This window comes from Platalea leucorodia (genome assembly GCF_965183815.1).
Source record: "Platalea leucorodia genome assembly, chromosome: 5".
In the NCBI taxonomy this organism is placed as follows: Eukaryota; Metazoa; Chordata; class Aves; order Pelecaniformes; family Threskiornithidae; genus Platalea; species Platalea leucorodia.
In genome coordinates this window covers 28,098,474-28,124,293 of record NC_138827.1, presented here as the reverse complement: position 1 = coordinate 28,124,293, position 25,820 = coordinate 28,098,474, and the positions used below count along the sequence as shown (strand labels likewise).

Below are 25,820 nucleotides of genomic sequence, written 5' to 3'. Positions count from 1 at the left end.
TTGGACACGGGAGAGGCCTCTGTGTCCTCTCGTCTGCTTTTTCCCCACTCGGAGCAATTTGTATTTCTAGAGGCATAGTTCAGAAGCAGTCCTAGTATGTACTTTACTGAACTCCAAGACCAAATGCCCATGCAGGGACAACCTCATCCTCAGCCAAAGACAAATCTCAGCTGGCTGACAATGCTGAGTGTTCTAGAGCTTGGGATTGTAGCTAGCCCACATGCCATTAGAGTCTGGACTGCTAAGAGAGGTCCTAGAAGCATCAAACGCCTCGTTTATGACTAATAAAATTCAATGAAGCCACGTGAATATCCAGTGGTAAGCAAAAAAATCATTCAGTGCTGGTTTGGACAAAAGCAAGGAATCTGCTATCCTGCACCAATGATTAAAACCATTACATTTACCAGATACTGCCAGTTTCTAATCTTTGTCGTGGCAAAACTGCTTTTTAAAAAAAAAAAGTCAGACTAGTGTATAACCCAGAAATGTATCTATAACATAGCTATATATACTTGGACAGTAGTTCTGTAGTCCTCACCACTGTCACTCTGTATGGCTCTCCTGATGCTTTGTATGCAAGCTCTAGCCAGAAGGAAATGGAGCAATATTTATCTGACTTTATTTATTCCCATAAGATGCATCTTGGTAGTGAGGGATACAAATCTCTTATGACTCAGTGTGCGAACGTTGCGGAATTGGATGAGGCTGGGTGCTCTTGCCCTTTCTGTTCCAGAGCTGCAGGAGACTTATCCAAGAGATCAAAGTGCATCAGATTCCATTATTTCTGTATCTATGGGACAGTATAATGCATGACTACTCTGGGATGATGCCTGTGTCTGACTTTTATTCATCATTGTAATTAAACCCAGATACAGAGTTTGTTCTGCACACTGAATGTTAATCACAGCATTTTATTAACATGCTTGTCAAAATCTGTAATTCAGACATAGTATAATTTTGCAGTATAGATTAAGACCAGTATTTATTTTGCCTGAATAAATTTGTTTTATTTAAAGTTCAGAAAGAAGAGTGATTGCTCTCAGGTTTTGAGCAAACAGGTGCAAGCATTGCTCGACTACAGACGTACCAAACTGCTAAACTGGTTTGGTCTGTACTGTTGCTTAACAGAAAGCAGTTAACTGATGTATTTGGTGGAAACTACATAAAAGGCTCAAATCACCAAACTAATGCTCTAAATTCAGATTTAGTTAAGACACTGAAATTAATATTTTAACACCTGTAGACTTTATTTTGTGCTCTATAAATAGTTCTTGCTTAATTGCCACTGCCAGTTTCTGATGTCATATTTACAGTAGATGGAGTCTCGGGTATTCAGAGACACAATGTTTAATGACTAATTAGTTTTATTTTTAAAAATCCTTTAGGAAAATAAAAATACTATCCACACAAAATTTCATGCTCCAAGTAATCTTTGCTTCTATAAACTCTATTCTTGTTCAATGAGTAACCTGTTTTTTCCTACCTCCCAGAAGAAGCAAGATGACCTATATCTAGAGCTTCCTGGGGAAGAGTTCAATTCACCCTATATATAGCTTCTCCTGAAATGTCTTTATGTAGCTGTCACCTACTGTAAGCTGACAAAGTGAGGAGAAAAAAGCTATAGTTTTAGGCTGAGGTAGGAAAGGAGGGTGTTTTATATTCCCTCTTTTCTCCGAGTCTATTAAATACATCTTACACACATGCCACCATCTGGATTCCAGCGTGGTGAGGGCCAGACTTCCAAACTCCCAGCTGCAACATACAGAACTTCATGTCTCTGTGTCTTCTCAATGTTCTGCGGCTGAATAACAACTAATTACCTCTTGGTTAATGAGTCAATTGGGTCACGCCTTCATGCTGGTGGGAGTTCCTGCAGTGGACTCCGAACATGATATCCTGGGGTCAATGTGTTCTTCGCTTTGGTCAGATCATGCAGATGGAGATTCCTCCAAGCAGGACTGCTGGCACGGCAGTATTTTTATTGGAAAGCAAAAGCTGGGAAAATGGTAGTAACAACTATGCAACAGATGCTACCAAACAGGCTGTTGGTGTTGAGGGATCAGACAAATGTTTCCACCTCAGGGTAACGAGTCAAACAGTGAAGAGTACTGTAGGCTGGGGGAAATTTGTCCATGCCTTTGTCAGCATATGGCATTTTTTTTAAATATAGGGGAGTTTATCTGAGTCAGTGTGTCAGCAACTTGAGCTATTTGGGCTGCTGCATCCTTTCTGGGGAGAGAGGGGTACTTTCTGTGTCACTAAAGAAAGTGCTATCGTCTAACGACACCACGTACTCCTCCTGTGGCCTTCACCACACCGGGGATGGGTGCCAGTGGAAACCATCAGTGCCCCTGTGTTGGGGTGTGTACACCTCTGGCACGTGGGAAAACTGGCATCAGCATTCATTTAACTTGATTTGAGGCAGGATTCCACTCTAGCACTTACATGTAATGGCTTTGACAGGCACTGCTTGGGAGTGAACGCAGCCAAGGCCAAAGGAGAGGCTTGGGGGCTATCTGTGTTCAGTGGACCACGAGCTGAAACCAGGTGAAAATGTGGCGTGCCTCATGATCCATGTTGTGTGTGTCCATGTTTCTGGTGCAGGGAGGTCTAATCTAACCATCCACTGCTGCCAAAAAGGATTGCTTTGCTTTTCCCTCCTGTTTTTCACTTGCAGCCATGTGCTCCACAGTCTGTTCATGGTGGCTTTGGTGCTTATCTGATCTCTCAGTGAGTCAGCTCATAACCTTCAAGTGTCTGAAATGGGTTCTTTCGCTCTTATTTTCGTTCTGTCAGCTTAGTGAACTGAACTGACTTCCTGGTGGAGACTGGATTTATCTGCACTCTTTGCCATCTATATATTCCATTTTACTTTGTGACATGTCTGGAAAGGTCTAGAGGTATCAGGTATTAGACATGTGCTATTACCACCAAGTATTACAGGAGTTTTGGGTTCTCCATGTTGCAATTAAGGGTATAGTCGGACTTAACTGCATACCAAAGCATGCACAGAATGAATGTCTGATACTGGTTTGGGCAGTGAGCGCATTTGGGAATGGTCTGTACATGAAATGTAGTCTAAAGGTACCATTTCTAACTTTAGTGGGGCGATGACTTCAGTTGGAGGGATTTTGCTGCTTCAGGACAAATCTCTGGTGTAGATAAAGCCCTAGTTCTGTTTTTCTTAAATGTGATCTTTCTGGCTTTAAAAAAAAAAAAAAAAAACCACAACAACAACAACAACAAAAAAACACCAATGAAACATAATAAAAGAATATAAATGTCTGCCACAACCACCATTAAAGATGCTTGGACGCTTCTCCTCGCTATTTTCCTTTTTAAAGACACTTCATCAATCTTACCTAACAGTTCATGAGTGTATTTGGTAAATACAGGAACGGGTGAAGACTTTCACAGGCCGTTCATGTTGCGCAGCAGACTGTGGTATCTCTTGGGACACGACTGACTACAGTCACATCATTCATCTGCATTGTGGGGTGCTGCTCTACCTCTTTCCTCACACAAGCCTTCCAGTTATGACTCCGTGGATGGTTTCCAAACTCTGAACATAACTTGGCAAGCTTTGTCACTGCTGTTAGGAGTTTGATTACCTTTGTGCATATGTATGTGAGGACTGCCAGTGTATGTGGCTTTTAATAAAACAACCTCCCTGTTGTCTAAAACATTTAGAATGAAATATGAGTATGCAAGAGCAGAAGCTAAGCTGGCCGCCTCAATTTGCCTGTCCTCCTTTATATGTTGTGACTCCTTATTCTAGGTTGGTGTCTCTCAAGAGGGGCTACTAGTTTCCTATTGGAGCCAGTCTTACTTAAAGCAAATTGAGGGACAAAACACTGTTTCAAGAACTAAACTTGAGAAGCAAATCTTGCTTCTTTTTCATGCATCCGCTTAGGCACCATTACCTGCACTTGTCATTTCTGTGGTGATGCCTTGCTCTTGGATAGCTCGAACCCTCTTCCTTGATACCTTTCAGTTTAGTTTTCTGAATTCAGAAGCAGTAGCGCTGAACATGAGCCGTAAATACAGTCTTTATAGTCTTTTGGATCTCATGAGCTGAGTTGAATTTTGGCTTAGAGACCTACAAAAAAAGCCCAAAAGCCGCAGGATATGGGGCTGCCATGGCAGTGAGGGACACCGTTCCTTGTTGGTCACTGGTAAGCAAATGGCCCAGCACGTTGTCGGGGCTGTGGGGCACTGTGCAAAGCTGTAGAAATAGTTTTCTGAATGAGACTGCTTGCTGCCACTAACGTTTCCTTGGTTTATTTCACAAAATGTGCTGGCCAGGTTTCAGTCTGAATACAGTAACGCATTTCAGCTGGATGGAATATAACTATTTAAATTAGACCAATAGCTATTGCCCTTTCTCCCTTAAAAAGACTTAAGTAATGCATCAAACTGAAGTAAGATACATACTTTTTTAGAATCCTAGATGCAGAATCATTAGCGTGTTCCAGCAATAAAGCGCCTGTATATCGACATCGAGTGCAGTAATCCCAAGTGTACCTGTTCACTGAGGATCTCACATTTTGCTTGCCACAAGCAAAATCTCTAAGTGGTGCAGCTGCCCGGGGCTACTCAAGCAACACAAATGGGTTTGTAAAACTGGACATTTCTGTATGTGGTAAAACTTCCAGCTAGCATACTGTCAGCAGGATAAGCTTTATAAATCTCTTTTCTCAGCCCTGCCTTCACTCCTGCTTCTGCCTGTGGAGCATGCTGCAGGAAACAGGGTTTGGCCAAGAACCCCTGTGCTTCCACCACAGGTGTTTTCCACCAGTGGGCTATCAAAAACCCAGCAGGGATCAAACCAGAATTGTTAATGCAAAGTGATTTTGTAAAAATTTTTTTTTCCTCACTTTTAAAGCTTTTATTTTGTTAGCCTCTTAAACTTCCAGGTGGATCCACTCATGCCAGTGTCTGTAGACATTTATAGTAGCTTCCACAAAATGAGGCTCAGATTTAATGAAGCATTATCTTCTGTATTTTTATTTAAATTAGCTTTGAGTTAAATATGACAAGCATTATTGCTAGTTGTTACACTGCATCATAGGTTATATTAATTTGGATAACAACCCTGTTCAGTACAGTGTTGAAAAATTGCATACTAACAAGTGTGTGAATTGGACTGTTCTCTGGTGTCTGTGAACACGGGGATATACGGACAGTTATGCACATGCTCAGTGAAGTTATTTTCTGCAGATAATGTGTGATTTTTACAAGACACTGGTCAAGCTTTGTCCTTACTACTCCTACAGGGAGCCTCTTTTGATCAACTGAGAACTAAGGCTCTAGAAGCTATTTCACAATTCTAGATTATTTATGGCAAACTTGGACCTGTTATTCTTGTACCAAACAGCTCTTTAGTTGTTTTTGTGGTGTTTTTCTCTCCTGATTTATTCAGAGATCAGTCCTATATCCTGTTCAGCCTTTGTTTTTCTAGGCTAATGCTTCTATTTTTGTTTTGTTTGTTAGTGGATATGATATTCAAGCAACTTGGTTTTCCTGAAAAACAAAATCTGTCTCATCCATACTCAGTGAAAGTAGGAAAAAAAAAAAAATTCTTGCAGTGAATTTTGTCATGGTGACTGATAATGGAAGTCATAGACATTATTTACTCTAAGTCTGCAGAACATGCTGCTCAGAAGTTCAAGGGGCAAGCACCTTTTCACGTGCTGCTAGCCATTATCCTCTCTCATTGGAGTAAAAAATTCCATAACATGCTGAAGACCTCACCAGGAACACAGTGGTACATGAAGTGATACAAAAAAATCAGGACCAGGCCTGTAAGTTATTTCAAGGCTAACCTCCATACAAAGCTTCAGCGGAGCAAAGAAATTTTCTTTAACCTGATCTGCCAGTCTGAAATTGCTCCGTAGAGTACTTGCTTTATGACTTTCCGTAGATTTAATTTGAGGAACATTGGACTCATTTTTGCCAAAGTTCATGGAGAAAGCCATGCCCAGCCCTATTCTGCCCCCAAGGAAGTATCTAGAGCCGTCCATCTCCCAAAACAATTGGTTTATTTCTGCTTCTACTGTCTGATCCAAAACAACAAATGAAAGAACAAAAAATTGTTTGCTGCCAGTGATTTCTGCTCATGTCTTTACTGCAGTGGAGATGTGCCTATAGGAAAGGAGGTATCCCAAACAAAGACAGGAATTCAGACTCACCTTGTTACCTTCCCTATTTGGTTCAGAGATTACTCCGCAAATCTTTCGGTGTCCCCAGGGAAGCACCTTCACTGACTTCACTTATCTGCAGTGGTGCATAAGGAGACAAAGTGAGTTTAGTCCTGTAGGTCCTGGGACTTGGAGGAGCAGCACTAAATGCTTCCCAGGCTACTCTGGTGCACCCACTGCGTCTCAGAGATGTGTTTGAGAGGTGTCCTTTCGGGGACTGTATAGTGAGCTAAAAAGTCTAGAAAGATAACTACAATATTTCCATAGTAATTGAGTGATGATATTTCTGCTTATGGAGTTAAAATCCAAGCAAGAAGCTTCCCATCTTCCTTTTCTCTTCTTGCCTATCTAGCTATTACAGTTACCTCTGTAGTTATACCCTAATGACTCCCAAAGTAACAAGGCATATTTTAGACTAAATGTCATAAATGAAACCTAAGAAACTTCCAGGGTTTTCTTGGTAGCTGTTTTGCTGTGGCAGCATGTATTTTTTTGACGCGATAACATACAGCATACCTCCAGCTTTACTGTCTCAAAGCTTTCCGCCTGTAGCTCAGTGATAGTGTGGGTTGTAGCAGGACATAGTTATTCCACCCCAAACATTAAGGCAGGAGAATAAGGTAAGTACAAGTATTTATGTCTTCATAAAGCCTAAGAGAGTGTCAGTAGCATGAAGTTAATGCTATTAGGCTTTCATTTCTGTCTCTGAGGGGCATTGAAGGTAACATGTACCTCACCTGTGGTAGAGTTATGCTTTGGTGCAGGGCCTGAGCAGTTTTCTTGTACCCGTGTGTCTAAATTGTAGTATTTGAAAGTTGCAGGTAAAGTTCTTGGGAAAGTAGTGCTTTTAAATTTGGGTAGGTAACCTTTGTATTTCCATGTGATCTTCTCAACTCCAGCCCTAAAACTGCATCATATCTATCACTGTATTAGGTGTTCAGGGTTTCTGGTGTGCTTCACACAACATGAAAGATCCCTTGTTGCCTATGGATGAGCTAAGGCTGGAGATCTCCAGGCTTCACAGCTGCTCTCATACGGGTGTGTTGGGGTGAAATGGGCCTTTGTCTTCCAACCAGTCAGTCCATATTCAGAAAAATGACCTCTCTGTGTTCACGTCCCTCCTCTCAAACAGCTTTCTGTTCTGAGATTTTGTAGCAGCCTGAGCCTTAATTCAGGCAAGTACTTAAGTAGGTGCTCAAGTGCCGCGTCGCTGTGGTGGCTGCACGGGCATGTGCTAAAACAAACCACCCCGTCCCTGACGTTGAAGTGAAAAACCCTCATGGCTCTGTTAAAAATCCTTAGTAAGTGTGCTACTGGGGTAGTAAAAGGGACATTTGTAGTGCATGTGAGTAGATAGATTTTATTATCTGATACTTGCAATCAGCAGGAGAAATCCATTATGGAAACCAAGTTTTCCTTAAGAAAGCCAGTTTCAGTATAAACAAAACTCTTGCCACCTTCCATGAGAGCAGGGAAATGGCCTGATTAAATAGAGGTTTTTCTTCATCCTGTCGGGGCAGACCAAGGTGAGATGGGAGCTGTGGCAGCTGCAGAGGCTGGGCCAGGCTCCGTGCTCCCCTCGCTCTTGCAGAGCTCTGGACCTGCTTCAGTTCCCCCTTCAAACCACCCACTCTGAAAGCATCTGTGCTGAAACAAACACAAGTATTTTTGGTGTAAAACCATCACAGGCAAGATCCAAAGAAGAGTGTTTCAAAAAAATAACAGACTAAAAATATTGATGAGAGATGTGGTTGCTTATACAGTTAGGGATGGACGTCGTACCTCACTCATCCATGAAGCCGAATGTATGCGGCCCATCCTGGTTGCACCAGCAGCTGGCTGTATGTTTCATACATAGCGGTAAAATGAACATGTGTTTTCTGGTGACAGATAAAAGACCAGATGCTCATTGAACTGTCTCTATCCATTGAGAACTTTAAGTAGGAAAAACACATTCTGGAAATATTTTGCTTGTATAACTGACTCCTGAGAGAGCTATTTATCATTTTTCTACCTGTTCTTGGCTCAGGCCTTTTTTTCTGTTAGAAGAGGTTTGACAGTTGCATGAGATCACACTTGGATTCGTGCCCTCTGAGCTAAAAACGCAGAGTCACTGCTTGCGAGGACAAGACTTCGCTGGAAAAAATAGAAACGTTGCCCTTGTGTTTGCTGTTAATACTGCATCAAGAAATGGAGCTTTGTGAAGCTTTAGTGTGCCTTAATATTCATACAGTCATTCCTTGTTTTTAGATAGAGCACTGCTTTAAAAAACCCCAACAAACCAACAGATGTAGTAATAATCGTTTAATGCCTAAGACATTTCTTTAAGATTAATAAATGACTGACTGAGATGAGCTGATAGCCTGAATTGGTGCCTCTGGCTGTTTACTGCTGCTGCTCATTAACTAAGAGTTGAAATAATTAATGTTATTATCAAATGACGCTAAACAAATAGCCGAATCGCATTTTTTCCTGTGTGTTCATTCTCACTGAACTGGGAGATGGCGGCAAGTGTGCACGTGGGAGAGGTGACCGTGTCTGCATGATGTGGCACCCCGGGCTGCGCCGAAATCTCTTGTGTACAGCCCAGCAGTTCAGGGTGCTGTCGGTACCCTACGATTCAAACCCCGTTTCCAGCTTCAGCTTCAAAATGTGGAAGAAATCACAGAAATCCCCCTGTCAGTTGTCCAGGATCTGGTGGAAGGGAAGCGCCGTTGGCTGGGTGGACAGTGGGGACGTCCTCGCCAAGCCACCACGCCACCGCCAGCCGGGACAGCTGCACGCAGAGACTCGTACTGCGTTTGAGGTGCCCTAATGTATGGCAGGTGTACGTGAGGCTTCATCTGTCTGTGGCTTTCTAGCAGGCTAATACAAAAACACGCTTAAAAAAAAAGCTGTGGCTAAGCTGTTGCAAAACACAGCATTGATTATATCCTTTAATTGGCCTCAGAAAGCCTCCTGGCTGCCTCTGCACAGCCCAGTTCCCTGCTGCACTGCCTAGGCTGAGGCTTCAAGTCACATACCTGGATCTCAGGGGCATCCACTTTGTGTTAGAAATTCAGATGTCGTTAAGAAAATAAAAAGGCCTGTGGATCGGAGCGTGCCATCAAACTGCCAAGGTGTGGCATCTTCCTGCTTGAGCAAGCATTTGTAATTGAGGATGGTTTTGCTAAAAGGGCAATTAAAATTTTTCAGACTGAGTACAGAGTTGTGATCGAGTGAGGTATAACACAGATTCCTCAGGTTTGAAACAAACCCTGCTGTCTTGGGCTGTTTCACTGACACGGTCTCAAAGCAGGCGTCCCACGCCAGCAGTCTCTCTACTTCAGGTATTTTTGCTTTGTGGTTACACAGAGCCAGCTCATCACCAGCCTCGTCTGCTTTTTGAAGCTCTTCTGCAATAGGACGTGGACTGTTACCACTTTTCTCCCCCCAAGTTGTTTATCCTTAGTAGAGCAATCTGTTTTCTCTCCTTTCTCTATGGTTTGGCAGAGGTTTGCACTGTGTGTGAGTCCCGTTCTGCTGAGTCCCTGTTTGCTGTGAGACCCTAAGGGAAATTCTCCATCAGGTTTCTGCTTGGCTTACCTTGCTGAGGGGAGCCCGTTGCTAGCCCGCCTTCCTGGGCTAGCACAGCTTGGCTGCGGTGCTCTGCCTCATCAGCCATTCTTTACCTGCTCCCTGGTCAAGGGGAAGGTCCCTGTCAAGGTTGTAGAAGCCCTCTCCTATGTTACCTCTTCTGTGTGTTTTGGTTGGGTAACAGACTGTATCTCTATAAAAAGGACTACTATGTCCCTTTCCAAACCTCTTTTTTCTCTGCTTGTTTACAACTGGGTGGCTACAGAAAAGTATTTTGTGTTGTCGCATAGGATAATACATCAGGGGGCAGATTATCTGAGATAGCTGCTGTTGATCTGCCTGTTTGTTTTCGTTATCTGTGTTACCTCTTATCTGAGGCTAAACTGACACCTCCCAGAAGACTGTACACGGCGGTGCTGTTCTCATTCCAGCTGGGGCTGTTGTGTCTATTTAAGTCCTGTTTTAGGAACTTGGTGTATGAGGACTTGCATTCGATATGATGGTTTTTGGATGTGTGTTGAAACTTGCTTTAGGCAAGGCTGTTGCGTTCTGGATAGCCCTCTGCCCAAGGCGGGTGCCTGCCATGTCGTTGAACGATAACGCCCAGATAAAGCCATACGCTGAGCCTAGAGATGAGATCATTCGTCACTTGATTGCACTGATCCTTTGATATCCTACTCACTATATACTTTTTCTAAAATACATTCCTCGTTATGCATAATATTTCTCTGCTATATGTTATTATGTTCTTATTAGCTCAAACTAGCACATTTAAATACATGTATACACATCTTCTATTTACACACAGAAGTACACCCTGTATTTATACTTCAGCAGTCCTCCCCTGATGGATTGCTTGTGCCTTTAGTTTATGTGCATTTTCATGTTTACTCCCTGTTTTGGCTTTTTGTCCCCAGCCTTTCCTCTTGACTGATTAGGGCCAATTTCTGTAATTTTGCTACCTTGTTCCTGAAGTACTCAGAAGGGCTGTTTTGTTCTTAGAATTGCCTTCAAGCTGACCTAATTCTTGCCAAAAAGTAAATTTTAGCACTCTTGCTATTTTTTAAGTGTTTGGAGTCAGGATTTCACAATTGGCTTAAGTCTCTGACAGGGGCACTCCTCCATTTTCCTCTTGGCTGCCTGTTCCCAACTTTTTTGGTGGCTGTAGCGATCGGACAGTCGATGGTAATGGCTTGTTTGCTTTTCACGAGGTGAAGAGGCAGTCGGACCAGTGTCCTCACAGCCGGCCACTAGGGCCAGTGCAAGGGAAGCGGCAGGACCCGGGTTGCAGAGGCAGCGCTATTTTAGACCAGTTGGAGTCAACTGCACCCTAATCCCCCAAATCCCCCAAATAGCACCAGGAGGTAAGCGGGGGCTCCGTGTGCCTAGCTCGGCTACGCTGAGTCTGAGGGCTCAGTAGCTAGTTCAAAGCGTAATGCACACTGTTACTTAGTGCATTATGTTGCCCACCTGAAGTCACCTATATGCCTGTACTCTTTGTAGGGTGCCTGCCTGTCCAGTAATCCATATCAAGCCCTTCGTGTAAGAGACTTGTCTGAGCAATGCAACGCTTTGGGGGTTATAGGACGGTAGATTTGGGCCAAGCTCATGTCTCAGGAGGCAGGAGCACGTGTGAGCTTAAGCTTTTTTTGTCTGCTGTACCCTGAGGTGAGTCAAAGCCTCCAAGTGGGTGGTTTGGGTGGGTGTGCATGGGGGACGGTGTCCAGTACAAACCACACACGTCTGAGATCACGGGACGAGTGGGGCAGGCTGTGAGCGAGCCTGTTTGCTGCACTGTGTACAGGACCTGGCTTAGCCAGAGTCCGGGCTGGCTGCAGACTTTACATGTTACCCAGGATGATCAATACTAGCATTTTTAGCTGTTATGCCTTTGATTTATACTATAAGCAAGTTGCACTGATTGATGTTTACCCTTTCCAGAAAGTAAATATGTGTCTGAAGGAAGTGTGAATGATTCTCCTATTTCTGCGTGGACCGTTAGCGTTCTGTCAGCTTTTCTATCGTAGCTCCAGAGTGCTTCCCCCATCTCTCGTGCTTGAATGCAGCCTCCGAAAAACATGTTAACTGGATTCGTTTGTTTGGGATGTTCTTTTTTGATTTTTGCTTCCTGCTAGCCAGCAGTTCCACAGCAGTAAGTGAATGGGAGACAGTAGGTTCACTCTGTACCTTTCGGCAGAGGAGACAGTCTCAGAGATGTATTTGTTTTCAGCCTCTTCTGGTGCAGGACCATTTTCTTCTTCCCAAAACTTCAGGTTTTTATTTGTTGTTAAATCTGCTTCTCATTTCTCCAGCAACCGTCTTGCTTGAACCGTAAGTGCTGTGTTTAACGTAGCCATAGCACTATAATAACTGTCTGTGCTTGCCAGGCGTAAGAAGGGGTTTCTACAAAGATAACCACTTGGTGTAAGTAGGAGAGAACATGTACCAATAATGCAGATGTTGTGGTTTGCTTATGGGGTAGGATGATCCGCATACATGTGCTGTTTTTCTATCGCCAGCTGCAGAAACGACTGCTGGCCCCTTCTGCTAGATTTTCTCCTTACCCAGCTGCTTTGCTTTGTAGTCCTTGGGGTGCACAAGTCTCAGGAGGCTGCGTTCTGTGCCTGAATGTCCTTAGTTTAATGTTTAGGGGCAACTGTTCTTTCCTGGCTTTGCTCATTGCAGGAACTTGACAGAAAAGCATGAATTTTTGTAAATTGTTTATGGATCTTTTTCCTCCATATATATATGGAGGAATATATATATATATTAATATAACTATTAAAATAAACATGCTAGGAGCTGTAATAAGAGGACTTCGTTATCCCTCAGAAGTTGTGGCCTGATGCCGTAAGTGGGGCGGTCTGGAGAGATGGAGTCAGTTGTCTGGTGAGCAATTTGATGGTCTGGGATGTGTTGGTGTATATGTTATCCACTTTCCTGAAGAAATTCACACCTTGATGTTTGATGGGATCACTGGAGAAAGGAACAAGGACAGCTAAAACGGACACGAAGCTGGTGAACAAGAACTCAGTTAGTGGTGTACCGTACCCAAGGTTATGGCCCCTGAGCCAGAGAAACCTGCTGTGCAGCCTGGAAATGTGAAAACTGTCTGGTTGTGTCAGGAGATTGTGCTTCCAGGGATTAATTACTGCTTTTTAATTACTGCTTTTCCCCTACAACTCCTTCTTGCTAATCTTTTCTATTTAGGTTTGTATTGATGGTTAATCAAATTTCAGAGCAGGTGACTCTACAGAGCAGCAGGTGATTTCCATCTGCCAGGGGAGGCTGGGTTCGCACTGGCCAAGCTGAAAAGGGCACCGTCGCCTATTTAGCTTGGCAGTAGGTAGCCTTTTTGGGTTTGTGTGACAGCACAGGTAAGCAGCTTGCCAACAAAGTCCCTTTCTCTGATAGCCCTTGTCACTGTCTAGGAAAGCAGCAGGCAGGATCCATCTAGTTTGTACCTCCTCCCTCTCTCTGCCCCAGCCCTGTTTTCAGTAGCAAAGCTGAGCTCAGAGGACAGGTGATATTTTAAGAGTTGGCAGCCAGGACTCGCTCTCTTTCATGGTTGCTTATCCTTTCCAACTCTTCAGATACATTTATTTCTCAGTAATTTCAGTGGAATAATTGTGCAAAACCCAAAGGGCAATTTTACAGTTTTAGTAATAGCTTAAATGAGGCTATGCCATCGCTGCAGAACCACTGTGGCATTCGCCAAAAAACACCTCCCTCTGAAATGATACATGACTCAAGCCGGGCGTTGCTGCTTAATTGGTGTTAGCAGCTGGAGAAACGCCGCGCAGATTCTGCAGGTTCCTCTCCTCTGTTGCAGGCTCTTTCCTTAGGCTGTTGTTACATTAATTACTGACCATATCTACAATGCTCAATTCCTACAACGCCAGAATTCTTATTAATCTTCCCTTAAGAGCACCCTGGTGGGAAGCGTGTACAAACCTGAACGCAACCCAGGTGCAGGGGGGCCCTTGCTGGGTTTTGGAGCGTTGCTGTCTTTCTTACTGGCTATGGACCAGGAAGATGCTAGTGCACACGTTTATTTCTTCATGCAAATTCTCTATTGAATATTTAAATGATAACGGTGATACTAATAAAACTTCAGAGCCAAAACTGAGATGTGAAATTTTGTATGTTGTGGGTTTGGTTTTTTTTTGTCCTTCAGTGCCATTAAACTTATCAAGGAATATATCAAACAAAGGAAAGTAAAAGTAAAGTGGTTTTATTTAAAATGGTCATGAAGAGTTAAAGTAAGCTCTCTCCAGCAAGCAGTGGTAGCAGAGCAATCCCTTAATAAGTCTTAAAAATTAAGTATACATTTATTGGCCTTCAAGTTCCAGATGAATCAAATGTACATTCAAAATTTAAATTCTGTGATTAGTCTCTTTAGGGAGGAATGTGGGAATCCTGAGAAATGCAAAGACTTGGAATCATATTTAAAGGTGAACGTGTATTTAGTAGAGTGGTGCAATGAATCTGTTTTAAAAAGCATTATTATTTGTTGGGAGAAAACTACTTGGATCTTCACGCTTCTCACATTAACAAAGGGAATCAGTCTTTGGAATGCTTGAAAATTTGGTAAAGGATCAGTTAGTTTTGCTTAATGCAGTGTTAATTTAATGTTTAATTCTCTTTTCTGACTATATTACTGTTAAGTGAATGGGGTCTGCTAGACAAACCCGTGCTTTAGATTCCAGCTTGTGCCAGAACAGCTCCTCTCGTGCACACGTGTGTGTCTGATCTGGCTGTCTGTCCCAGGTGTCTCCTCCAAGTGAGGTGAGAGGAGGGGATTTTTCTTTCAAAAGAACTTTTTAGCATAAGTGTTCAGCTATTGCAGTTATTTATACTGACTGGCTACCTGGAAGCAGGAATAGAAAAGACTGGGTAACGATTTCATTACATGGTATTTTATAGCAACTGGTATTCAGCTTTATAAATGAACTGTTCTCTTCTATATGGCAGGAAAAGGTTTTTATAGTTGGCAGGCTGCTTGTAATATTTTAAGGGTTATTAAAGTAAGCTGTAGTTGTCATATAATGCACATTATAATGGCGAGTGATTTTACAGTAATATGTCTTGGGGGAGGATATTATTTCAAAATGTGTATTCACATATGGATGGAGTTTGAGTCTTTTCACCCAGATCAGAATGGCATTCACAGAAAAGGTCCTTGGACCATCATCCCCGCGAGTTCCTTATGAGTAATAAAGAAGCAAGAAGAGAATATTTCATAAAATTCAGCGGGGATTTTGCAAAAAAAAACGCAAAAGATTTTTTTTTTTTTTTTTTTTTCTTTTCTCACCTCCTGACTTTACATCTAGAAACTGAAGTTTTTCTTGTCCAGATTAGTTATTAGGCTTCCTGCTAAGCATCTCACCTTAGAGGTGAGAAAACTGGGAAGCAGCCAGGCTGCAAGATTTGTATAGTGATGATGAGGCAGCGATGCTGCAAGGCTGTTAGAGCTGCAGAGAGGCCAGGCCACTCCCGAGATCAGTTTGAGGGCTGGTGAGCAGTAAAGCCTATGTGGCCCTGACGCAGCTGTATGCGAACCAGTGCGGCTGCTTTCAGACAACACATTTCAAGAAAGGCATTTGCATATCGAAGGGATTTCAAAAAAGAGCGGTGGGAACGACTGGGGAAATTCAAATTGAACTGTTGTATTTGCATTAATTAATTAGGCAGCAACTGCAAGGAGTGTAAGCGCTATACCTACTGGTATTTAAAAAGATGTAGAAAAGACGTAGGATAAACATAGCTAGGAATATGTTTGTCTTCTTTGTCGGGCTGAATTAACAGATATGCTGTTGATCTGGTGTTAAAATGCAAATAAATATCCCAGGGTGAGACACACTGAGAGCGTTGGATTAGAGGAGGAAGAAAATTAAGGGATGGAAACCAAGCAAAGCAGTCCATAGTGGAAAGCAGGTGGCTGTAGACAGGATTCTCGGGGACAGCAGTGGTACTTTAACCTCTGGAACTATTAGATGTTATGAATTATTCATCTCACCTTTGACCTTCCTGAAAGAATAATTTGTGCATGTTGGTGCAACTATTAAAAACAACAAACAAACAGAAGCCCTGATAACATACTGCTGATATGTGGCGTAGAGGGACCTTAAAATAATCTTTATCCAGGGATTAAGAGTTTCTGATCTACCACTGACCTGTTTTCAGAGTATTACAAATTCATTGCACTTGCAAAAACAAGATGAAAATGCTGTAAAACAAGAGAAAAGCAGATTTACAGCAGCATAAGTAACCAAGGTAAGTTGCTTTGAAGAGAAAACTTCAAACTAAAAATCGTGCTTGATGAAACCTCCTTTTTCTAGGTGAGAACCCAAAGCGTGCTTGGGAAGCTGCATGCAGAAACACAGCATCTGGGTCTTTTAAGCCATGTGTGAAAATGTTTGTTTATTTTCATTAGAAGTGAAAAATGCAGGCCTCCAGATGCCCTCTATGATTCCTCCCCCATCCCACCCCCCCCAAGGAGGAGGAGGCAGGGTGAGATGGAGACCCAAACCCTGCTGTAGTCCTCGAGCCTAAATTAATGCTGTTATTTAAGGGCTGAATAAACATCAGGAACGAATGATTTCTGTGCACAGACAGCCAGGGAGACTTGGGCTAACACCACCCACTTTGTGAACAAGAAAAACTGTATCTCCAGGACTCTGGCCATCTGAGATGTTTCATCATTACTAAATTCATATGGGAAAAAAAATAATTGATTAAAGCAAAATAAGTGCCAGAAAGTTATTTTTATTTCATTGCCTGACACTAATACGTGGTTTTGATTATTTGTTTTGGCCTTTTTTAGTTTTTTTTTTTTTTTGTATGGAGGAATAGAGTTAACATGAAATTTCATCTTAGTTTGACATGCCTGACATCTTTTATCAAATGATAAATAACACAGACTTTGGCTAGAAGTTCGGTATTTCGTAATTTTGTCTGCAAAAACATTTTCCATGGTAGATAAGGGAAAAGTGAGACACCAGAGCAATACATTCATGCTCATCTTGAGACTAAAATAATGATTACTTGGGTAATACAATCTTTTTTATATATACACATCAGGGAGCATCTAGCTACAAATATAAGTTGACTGAAGTCTCGAATCCTCACATCGTTACCCTTGAATACCCACGCTGGAGCGAGCAGGACCTTGCCTTAACGCGGGTTGATAAAAGTAGCCATGTTAAACTGTGGAAGAGTTGCAAAGGCGTGATAAACCCACACAGGTAGGGCTGCACTCTGTCCTTACAGGTGGCTTGAAATTATTCTCAGATGAGCTTAACTTCCAGAAATGCTTCAGAGATTTGGCAGCGGAGAAACCAGAGGATGCAGCTGCCGGTGCGGCGATGCGGCGGCGGCTGCGTGCGGGGCCGGCCTGGGTGCACGCCAGCGGGGCTACCGGGGGCTGAAGGAGGCCAGCTTGACTGATGGCTGGTAGTCAGGGTCTAGGTGAGGGAGCACTTCATGCAATCTACTCCATCTCTTACTTTGACCCCTCTGGGGATACCGAATGTTGCTTCAGCTAACTGAGTCAGAGAAATCTGGGCTCTCATATTCTCATGCATAAATAGTTTAAAATATTTTTAGAACCATACAGGTATAAACACACCTTTTCTTTTTATCTGTTGGAGGGCAGAGGACTGGCTTGACAAGGTCATTGTCAGTATACCCTATAATTTGACTCTGCAATGCGTGCGGCTGTGTTCTTCCATTTTGCTGGTTTGTTTGTATCCAGTGGCCTGCAAGCTCTGTTTGGGCAGGCTTTTAATAGTAATCGGGAAGCGAGATTAAAGTGCCACCGGACAGCGTGTTAAAGAAGCGCCCCAGATCACGCGTATCGAGCGGTCACTCTCTTTTATTTACAGTAGTACAATTTACGCATTTTTCACAACAGCTTGGGAGTCACACCAACCCCAGTTTTTCATATTCACAAGCATGAAGACGTCATGGTGAAAGACGGCACCATTTTCACCCAGAGTTACTCATCTGACAAGAGATTCTTGTCTAGTATGTGAAATTATAGAAGCCCACAGCTGGCAACGATAAATTCCTGCCTTAATTGGCTATGTCAGACATGTAGCGCAGGGTGGTGGCTCTGCGGGGAGGGAACCCGAGACAGGGCGCCAAAAGGAGGAGCGTTTCCATACAGCGCTGGCGGTTGGGAAAGCATTTGTGTATATTTGGCATGGGACGGGGGCCCCGGGGATCCATCAGGCCCCTCTTCTTCGGGCCTCCGTGGGGAAGACGACACCCATGGGAGAGGGGCACTGCAGTAATGCAGAAATGGGTTCCCCAAGTACGTGGTCCCTTGATGGTCGCTCGCAGCTAGTGCCTGTAAAAGACCAGAACAAGGGGAAGAGGTTTTGCTCTTGTTTGGCCTATTACAGGCTTAAAAGTTGTGTTAATTTACTGTCCAAAACTTAACCGAAGCATTCATCAGTTGGATAGCATGACTGATTTCTGATTTCAGAGTTGTCCAAATGTGGTAGTTTCAACTCACAACAGATTCTTGCTTAACTGTAGTTTCCTTTTGCTGTATAATTTCTGCCGAGATGATCGCTTTGCTGCTCTTCTGCTATAGGCATTCGCTGTCAGTTGTCACTGCTACTTTCAGACATTTTGAGAGTTTCTTGGACCTTTTTTTCCTCCTCCTGTTTTTGCCTTTCCTTGTATTTCTGCATTATCGCTTGCAGTCGTGGTTTTGCGAAGGGGAGCCGTGTTAAATACAGTAGCCTCCCCTCCTCCTGCCCTTATTAGCGCCAACCCGTGCCATGCATGCGGGTAGTTATACTGCTCCTCCTTTTTTCTAAGATGGGAGGGAGGGTGCATCTCTCTCCAAATGCTAAGTGTTCTGTACGCCTTTGTAACAAATAAAGGAGCTGGCAGTAATGCCTTCTGCTATTGATTTAATAATCTGTCCAAAGAAGTCTAGCAAAGCCTTGGGGAAAAAAGGGTTACTGACAGTTTGTGGTGTTAGGTTCTGGAAATATAAAACTGGGCTCTGCTTCGAGCTGATGTGTTCAGTGCAGAGGGTCTACAGCGTTTGGGAGGGGAAAAAATACTGTATTTTGCTGGCACCAAAGGTTGCAGAGGCACTTCATGAATACTGTTATATCCGATAGGTCATCCCTAGCTTCAGCTGGTGCTTTTCCCTCTCCAAACTACGATTAGAGAATACTTTAGATAATTTAATCCATTAAAAGGCAGCTGATCTAGAAGAAATATGTGATTCTGTGAAATTAGAGTAGTCAGGAAATTAATCAAGCTTAGAGAACCACTGGCATTTTGTCTTTTGAACCTTCTCATAATTCCTCCGAGTTCTGCTAGGGAATCGGAGGGGGGAATCCTAGTGTAGCTAAATTAAGAGAAGACTCTGAATTTTACCCCACAGCTGAATTGCAAGTGGTAGGCTCTGTGTTAAAAGAAAAGAAGAATTGCCAGGCAGACTTGTATTTTTGATGAGCAAGGACTTCTGCTGTTGGGCACCCCCAGCATCGGTTGGCGAGAGGCTGTGCGCCCCGTGGGCCTTCCAGGAGTCCTGTCTGTCTGCTTGCCATGCTTCCTAGCAGTGACAGAAGAATCGCTTTATCAGGTTTTACAAGCGCAGTATTATATGCGTTAAACCCCGTATCTGGACTTTGCCAGGTGCTGGTGTCAGCTGAACACTGAACACTGCACTAGAGCACTGCCGGAGCAGGCCGAAAGGCAAAGAGGGAACAGGAGAGGGGAGCGCAGCTGTGCTCCTGCTGCTCAAGTATCTGGCGGTGCCCACAGTGGCCTGTACTCCGTAAGGACACGTGCATTCAGAAGGTGGTTGCTCCGTCACAGACGGTGAAGGCCCACGTCTTCCCCGTGTCAGTGATGAGAGGGGGAGTTTGGCAACGGGAACTTCGTCGGAGGTGATGGGTGCTGCATCAGCGCTTCCTGCGGCGCAGCTGCACACACTCCCGCAGTCTGCTTGTTTTGCAGCAATGATGTCCTCTGAAACGTCAACTTTTGCATTTTTTCAAGAAGATGAATTGATGCTATTGTGTCTCCGATGCATTAGGTTTATTTTCAGAACACATCTATAAGTTGAATTTTTTTCTGCTGTTTACGAAGTACCATTAAAATAGGCCTATTGCAAGAAATAGTCTCCCTATTAACAGTAGCTTTATGGCTACTGGCCAATACTGTCCTAATAGTATCTCCTGTTCAAAATTGGTATTTATGTCCAAAAAAGTGCCTTAAAAGCAAGTAAAATAAGTACCATGTTAATATAAATGTTAGTAAAAATATCTGATCTAAGGTTCATTAATATTCAAAAGAAGCTTCTGAGAAATGCGGTAGAGGACTGACTGCTATTATGCTATATTTTTTGTTTGGGAAATAGGTACTTTAAACATACAGCAGTTGAAGTCCAGCTTGGGAGAACTTGTAAAAATCATATTAATGTATGAGAACAAATGTAAAACTTGGATTACTTACTTAAGCTATTCTTTTTATTGTCCAGGTGACATTATTTTTTTAAACACACAAGAATTAAATCTGCAATTCTGGATTGGCACTTGTGTGGCCCAGAACAGTTCGCATAAATTTTAGTTATTACAGAACCAATAAAACCTTCCTCTCTAAAACCCTGAAGAGTAGGCACTCTCTAAAACCCTTAAGAGTAGGCACTGTCCTCATCTTTGCAAATAAGTCTTCCTAAATGTAAAAACCCCTACTTTTAGTTGCAAATACTGGGGGAGCTTCCTCAGCCATTATGTTCAATTCATATCTTAGCAGTTTGCCAGGTGCCTGTAAGGTTTATTTGCCTGCTGTCATGTGGAGTTTGTTGTACGTGTATTTCATGGATGAACGGTTCCTGGAGATAAAAAGCTTTTGCAGAGAACAACCAGGAGCAGCTCCTTGCTCAAGATACTGGCCTCGATTCTTTATCCCATAGTCAATATAATTATAGCCCCAAAATGGCAAAGTAGGAGTGGGAGATTATAGACATTTGTAGGACTGAGAGAGGGAAAGTTACATACGTTGCCTGTACTGTGCTATGAAATGCTAGGAAAGCCTCTGTGTTTTTTTTTAACTGAAATATTTTCATTTTAGGAGCAGGTCCCTGTTCCTGTTTATCACCCGACTCCTAGCCAGACTCGGCTAGCAACACAGCTGACAGAAGAGGAACAAATCAGAATAGCGCAGAGGATAGGCCTTATTCAGCATCTACCTAAAGGAGTCTATGATCCTGGAAGAGACGGCTCCGAGAAGAAGATCAGAGAGTAAGTTATGGAAACCTAACTGAACTAATGTGGCTGTTGCATTGGTTTATGATATTGCTCTGGGAAACGTGATCTTGTCCTCCTGACTTTGCCTTATTTTCAGGGACTGTAACGTAATGTAGCCTTCTGACAAAAATGACCATGCAGAAGGCTCTTTCCTTTATTCTCGCTTGTTTTCCTGTTAAGGTGAAACTTGCTTTCCCGACCTGTGTAATTCATGCTCTTAAGAGGTTTTTTTCCTCTTTATCCTCTCTTCACCGGGGAATAATTTCACATTAGTTCTTCACTTTTATGGCTCCCTTTCACCATTTCTAATTTTATGCACTCTGCTGAGCGGCCCCTTCCATGCCTACAGAAGGCTTCCTGCCCTCACTAGCGTTGTAAGCGTGGGCACATACTACAAAAGAAACACCAACGATATCTAGTGCTTGGTGGAGCCAGCACTGACAGAGCTAAGAACTCCTCACAGTAGCTGCAAGTGCTAAAGTTTGACTCAAACATACCCAGGAGCAGGTATTACACTACTTTTCATTTCCAGTGTCGTAACAGGAGTCTAAACATTTTTATGATTTTTTTTCCCCCCCCAGATGTGTCATTTGTATGATGGACTTTGTTTATGGGGACCCTATCCGATTTCTGCCGTGCATGCACATTTACCACCTGGACTGTATAGATGACTGGTTGATGAGATCCTTTACCTGTCCATCCTGCATGGAGCCAGTGGATGCAGCACTGCTTTCATCGTATGAGACTAACTGAGCCAGGGTTTCTCCACTGAACCTTCAAGGAGACCATCCACTTTAATGGGTTTGATCCTTTTGTCATTCAGCCCAAAGAGCCAGGAATTAGGAATTAAGATCATGCACAAAGTATACATTTCCTAATAAATAAATAAATAAAAATATTCCTGAATGGCTGCAAATATTGGGAAAAACATAGTATTTTAGAGACTTTAGAAAAGTAGGTTGTTATTTTTAATGTAAAGCCTTGACCCACCATTGTCTTTTAATGTTTGTTCTTACACCCATATATAGGAATTGTGTAAAGTGTTACAGCAACTGTAAATGTTTAAACTGCGTGTATCCGATTTTATTAGCAGCAAGATAAGAGTATTTTTTTTTCCTAAATAAAGTAACCAGTTTTGTTCTGATTCTTTTCACAAGTCCTGGCATTTGGGTCAAGGCTTTATTGAAATCTACATTTTATAACACTGGCACAAAGAAATAGTTTTAAGCTTGTTTGCACAGTTCTCTTTTTCTTTTTTTTTTTTTCTTTTTTTTTTTTTCCATTGGAGATGGAATTCATTGCCTTAGGTCTTTTTAATAGTGTATTGTTATTGTTGGGCTGGCTCTATGCTTGAAAACCAGTTTATTTATAACCTGTTAAAAGTGCTATATTTTGTTTGCAGTTAGGAATATGCAGACTTCAAAGTGATCTCCTAGCTTGTAAGCAAACTGAGATGCATTATCCCTTTTCTACAAGTGATGCGGAATACGAAGATGTGAAACAAGTCCTACAGTGAAATTATGGTTTCATGTTTTTTATAGCTTGCTTCGGTTTTGATGAAACAACAGTCCTTAAACTTCAATACGTCGCCTTTAACTTGATCAGGTTAAAAGTGGGCCAGATGGACAATAAAGTTAAGCTACCATGACGGAAAAAAAAAATTTGGAACTAACGTAGTGTTAGCATTGATCACTTATTCTACTTTTTTTTCTCCCTAAAAATGGTTGTCTTGGATCATAGCAAATGGATACTGCATCTCTTGTTCTTGTAGTTCTTAGGTTATCAGAAGTTAAGAATAAACATACTGTATCTCAGTCTCCTGTATTAAATGTATCTCTTAAGCCCTGCTGGCTGACAGACACATCAGTGCACCAAATAGGTATGAAATCAGATACGAGAAAAATATATTTTGTTCTGCACCTAATTGCAAAGTTTATATAAACACGGACTGTCATACTAGCGGGGGGGAGGTGGGGGAGAAGTACTGCTATAGCCAGAATGACACAATTAGCTCATTTCTGTAGCAAACGGTATGTGCTTGTTAAGAGACGATCTAGCAAAGATTGTAGCTGTAAAGACCTTTTCTCCACTTAGCATGGTTGTTTTTTTTTCTCCCCCCCCCCAATGTACCCTACTGTGACTTGTATACATTCAGCGCAATGCTGATACATTGACAAGTCCTGGTCTTGGAAAATGAGATGCAATCTCAAGTTAACCACAACAAATCAGGGAATGTTCTTGATTGATTGTTTTTCATCTATAGTTTCAGTGCTTGATACAACAAGTTGTGTTTAAAGACTCAAGTACTTTGAAGACTTAGTGTATTTACAATATAAAAGAATTGTGCATGTTACGGATAATTTTTTGAAGGGTTGGTCAGCAAAGTGTAGAATCAACATGTTGATTTATTTATTATTCCTGCAGCTGACAGCAACCTCCTCTCTTGGAGAACTCCAAATAGCAGTCAGAAGGCACTGAAAGCAGTCCACAGGGGTAGAGTCACTCAAATTGCTACACATTTATCTGGACGCAATTTGTTTGCTGAATTCATACATACCTAATTACACGGATCAAAATCTGGGAAGAGAGACCTGAAGTTGTGCAGTATCATTGTTCCTTTTCATCATTCCATATGTGTTCCTTTGTGTCCTCCTTTTGTCTGTTTCTTTTGGGGTGTTGGATTTTGTTTTGGGGGTTTGGTTTCTCTTTTTTTTTTTTTTTTTTTTTTGGTAAAACAGTGTCCACATAAAGTATTAATTTCTTTATCTTGTAAAAACTGGCAAATGAACAATTTGAAAAAACAGCGTTGTCATGTTGGTATTAGTCTTTATTTATTACAAGGCTTGATTAAGAAGGATTTAAAAGAAATATGAAGTGACCAGTTACTGAGCTGAATGCTTTTCTAGGCACTTTGTATAGTTGAACTTTTAACACTGATATACTTACTGGGCTAAGGGAAAAAAATTGCTTTTATTAGAATACTTGTTAAATAGCAAAAAGGTGTGAAGGGCTAAAACTAGAGTTGATTACACAAAGACATTCCAAAAAGTTCAAATTTTAGCTTAAAGACAAATGTGTAAATATAACAAATAAATCAAATGATTTTTCAAGTTTTTAGGTGCAATGCTGTTCTGGATGATTTTTAATTAAAAAAAAAGTAATTGATCCGAATTTAACACAAAATAATCTGTAACCTGAATTTTAGCTACCGTTGTGAAAACAGATCTGTGTCTTAATTCCACCATCTGTAAGGTGAAGATAATATTTGCCTCCTGTCTCAGGGGTGTCTAATAAATTACTTACACTTCAAACATATTAGACAGTCCATTTACAGCACAGCTGTTTCCTAACCAGCGTCCACTGTAGCTCAGCTCTTGTTCACCTGGACCTGTTCAGCCATAGCCCTTCTTATGCCAGGGCTGTATGTTTCCAGGTGGACAGGCCCACAGTAAAATGTCTGCAAAGCGATTGGAAGAAAAAAAATACTCTTACAGCTACTGTGTGTAAGTAACCAAGTTTGTAGGTGCATCAAAAGTCATGAAAAAATGTTGCTTTAAAGCATTTTGTAGGGATTCTGCAGTATGATGAAAAGCTTCAGTGCAAGAACAGTGTCTGTACTTCAGAACCGTAACTGCAAAAGGAGCCTGGCACAGACCCAGAAATAGCTGAGTGGATCATCAGGCTCAAGCCTCTGCAATTCCAGGCAACAATGCAAGAGACGCCGACTTCGAAAGTCCACACACCCCCAGTCGCTGCCGGACACCGCGGCCTCTCGCAGCAACCTGCTGTCCCATTTAGAGACTAAGAGCTGCCACAGAAGTGCCACAGAAACAGAGCAGGTAGGGACCAAGGGCATCGCCAACATCCACCGATGCCTGCCCAGCAGGGAAAGCGTTAGGTTACACTTGCAGATTGTAGTAGGATTTTCTCATACAACACAAGAAAACAAAATTCCCATAAATCTGAGGAAAAAGAGATGCAAGGACAAGTAATGAATACTCACTTTTATAAAGACAGACCTTCATGCTTAAAAATTCTTTCATGCTACTGGAATTACCACTTTAATCATTTTACGTTTAAAGACGATAATCCTTGTTACTTGTTGCCAGTTCATTATGTAAATCTGGGAGAGAATCATAAAATTTGTACACAAACAAACAAAAAGCCCACAGAATTTCTTTGTGAGGAGCTAGTGGTGTAGAAGAGCTTTAACCACATAAGATTTTAAAAGTTCCTACTGTCTTGCAGCTTCCCAGGGCTGAAAGCAATCGGGTGGTTGGAAGGCTGACAGTCCTCTCCTCGCAGTGGTAGAAGCGTATGTTTCTAGGCTGAGGGATTACTTGAACTTACTTCAGTTGCCACAGTTTCAAGACTTCGACATTTCCTGTCCTTGGGCAATCGTCGTAAAGATGAAAATTCTTCTGAGTCAGACTGTCAGTTAAATAAATAACAGGATGGCTGAAACCAAACATACAAGGCCTCTCATCAGTTAAATTCTGGATTAAAATGGATTTAGAAACAAAGTGGATGCTAGCTGATTACAAATAGTTTATTACAGACATCACATTTTTATTAAAAACATACATACTAGTTGATAACCTATAAAAAACATGAATAAAATCTGTTCAGAAGAACACTTCTTGATCTAATACCCAGAATAAAAATTAGCTTCAAGGATTAACTTTCCCTTTTAGATAGCACTGAACTTTGAAGAATATAATTTATGCTAACCATCCTTTGTAGATTATCTTGCATTTAAACC

General features: G+C 42.1%; 1 protein-coding gene across 1 annotated transcript in view; it reads left to right on the top strand.

The window, feature by feature from the left end:
• RNF11 (ring finger protein 11) overlaps positions 1-24,897 on the top strand; it is a 33,856-nt gene extending 8,959 nt beyond the window's left edge. Inside the window, exons 2-3 of the mRNA XM_082313625.1 lie at positions 20,883-21,052; positions 21,640-24,897. Coding sequence (XP_082169751.1) covers positions 20,883-21,052; positions 21,640-21,811 — 342 coding nt within the window. The 3' untranslated portion in view covers positions 21,812-24,897. The remainder of the gene's footprint in view (positions 1-20,882; positions 21,053-21,639) is intronic.
• Positions 24,898-25,820: the final 923 nt, after the last annotated feature.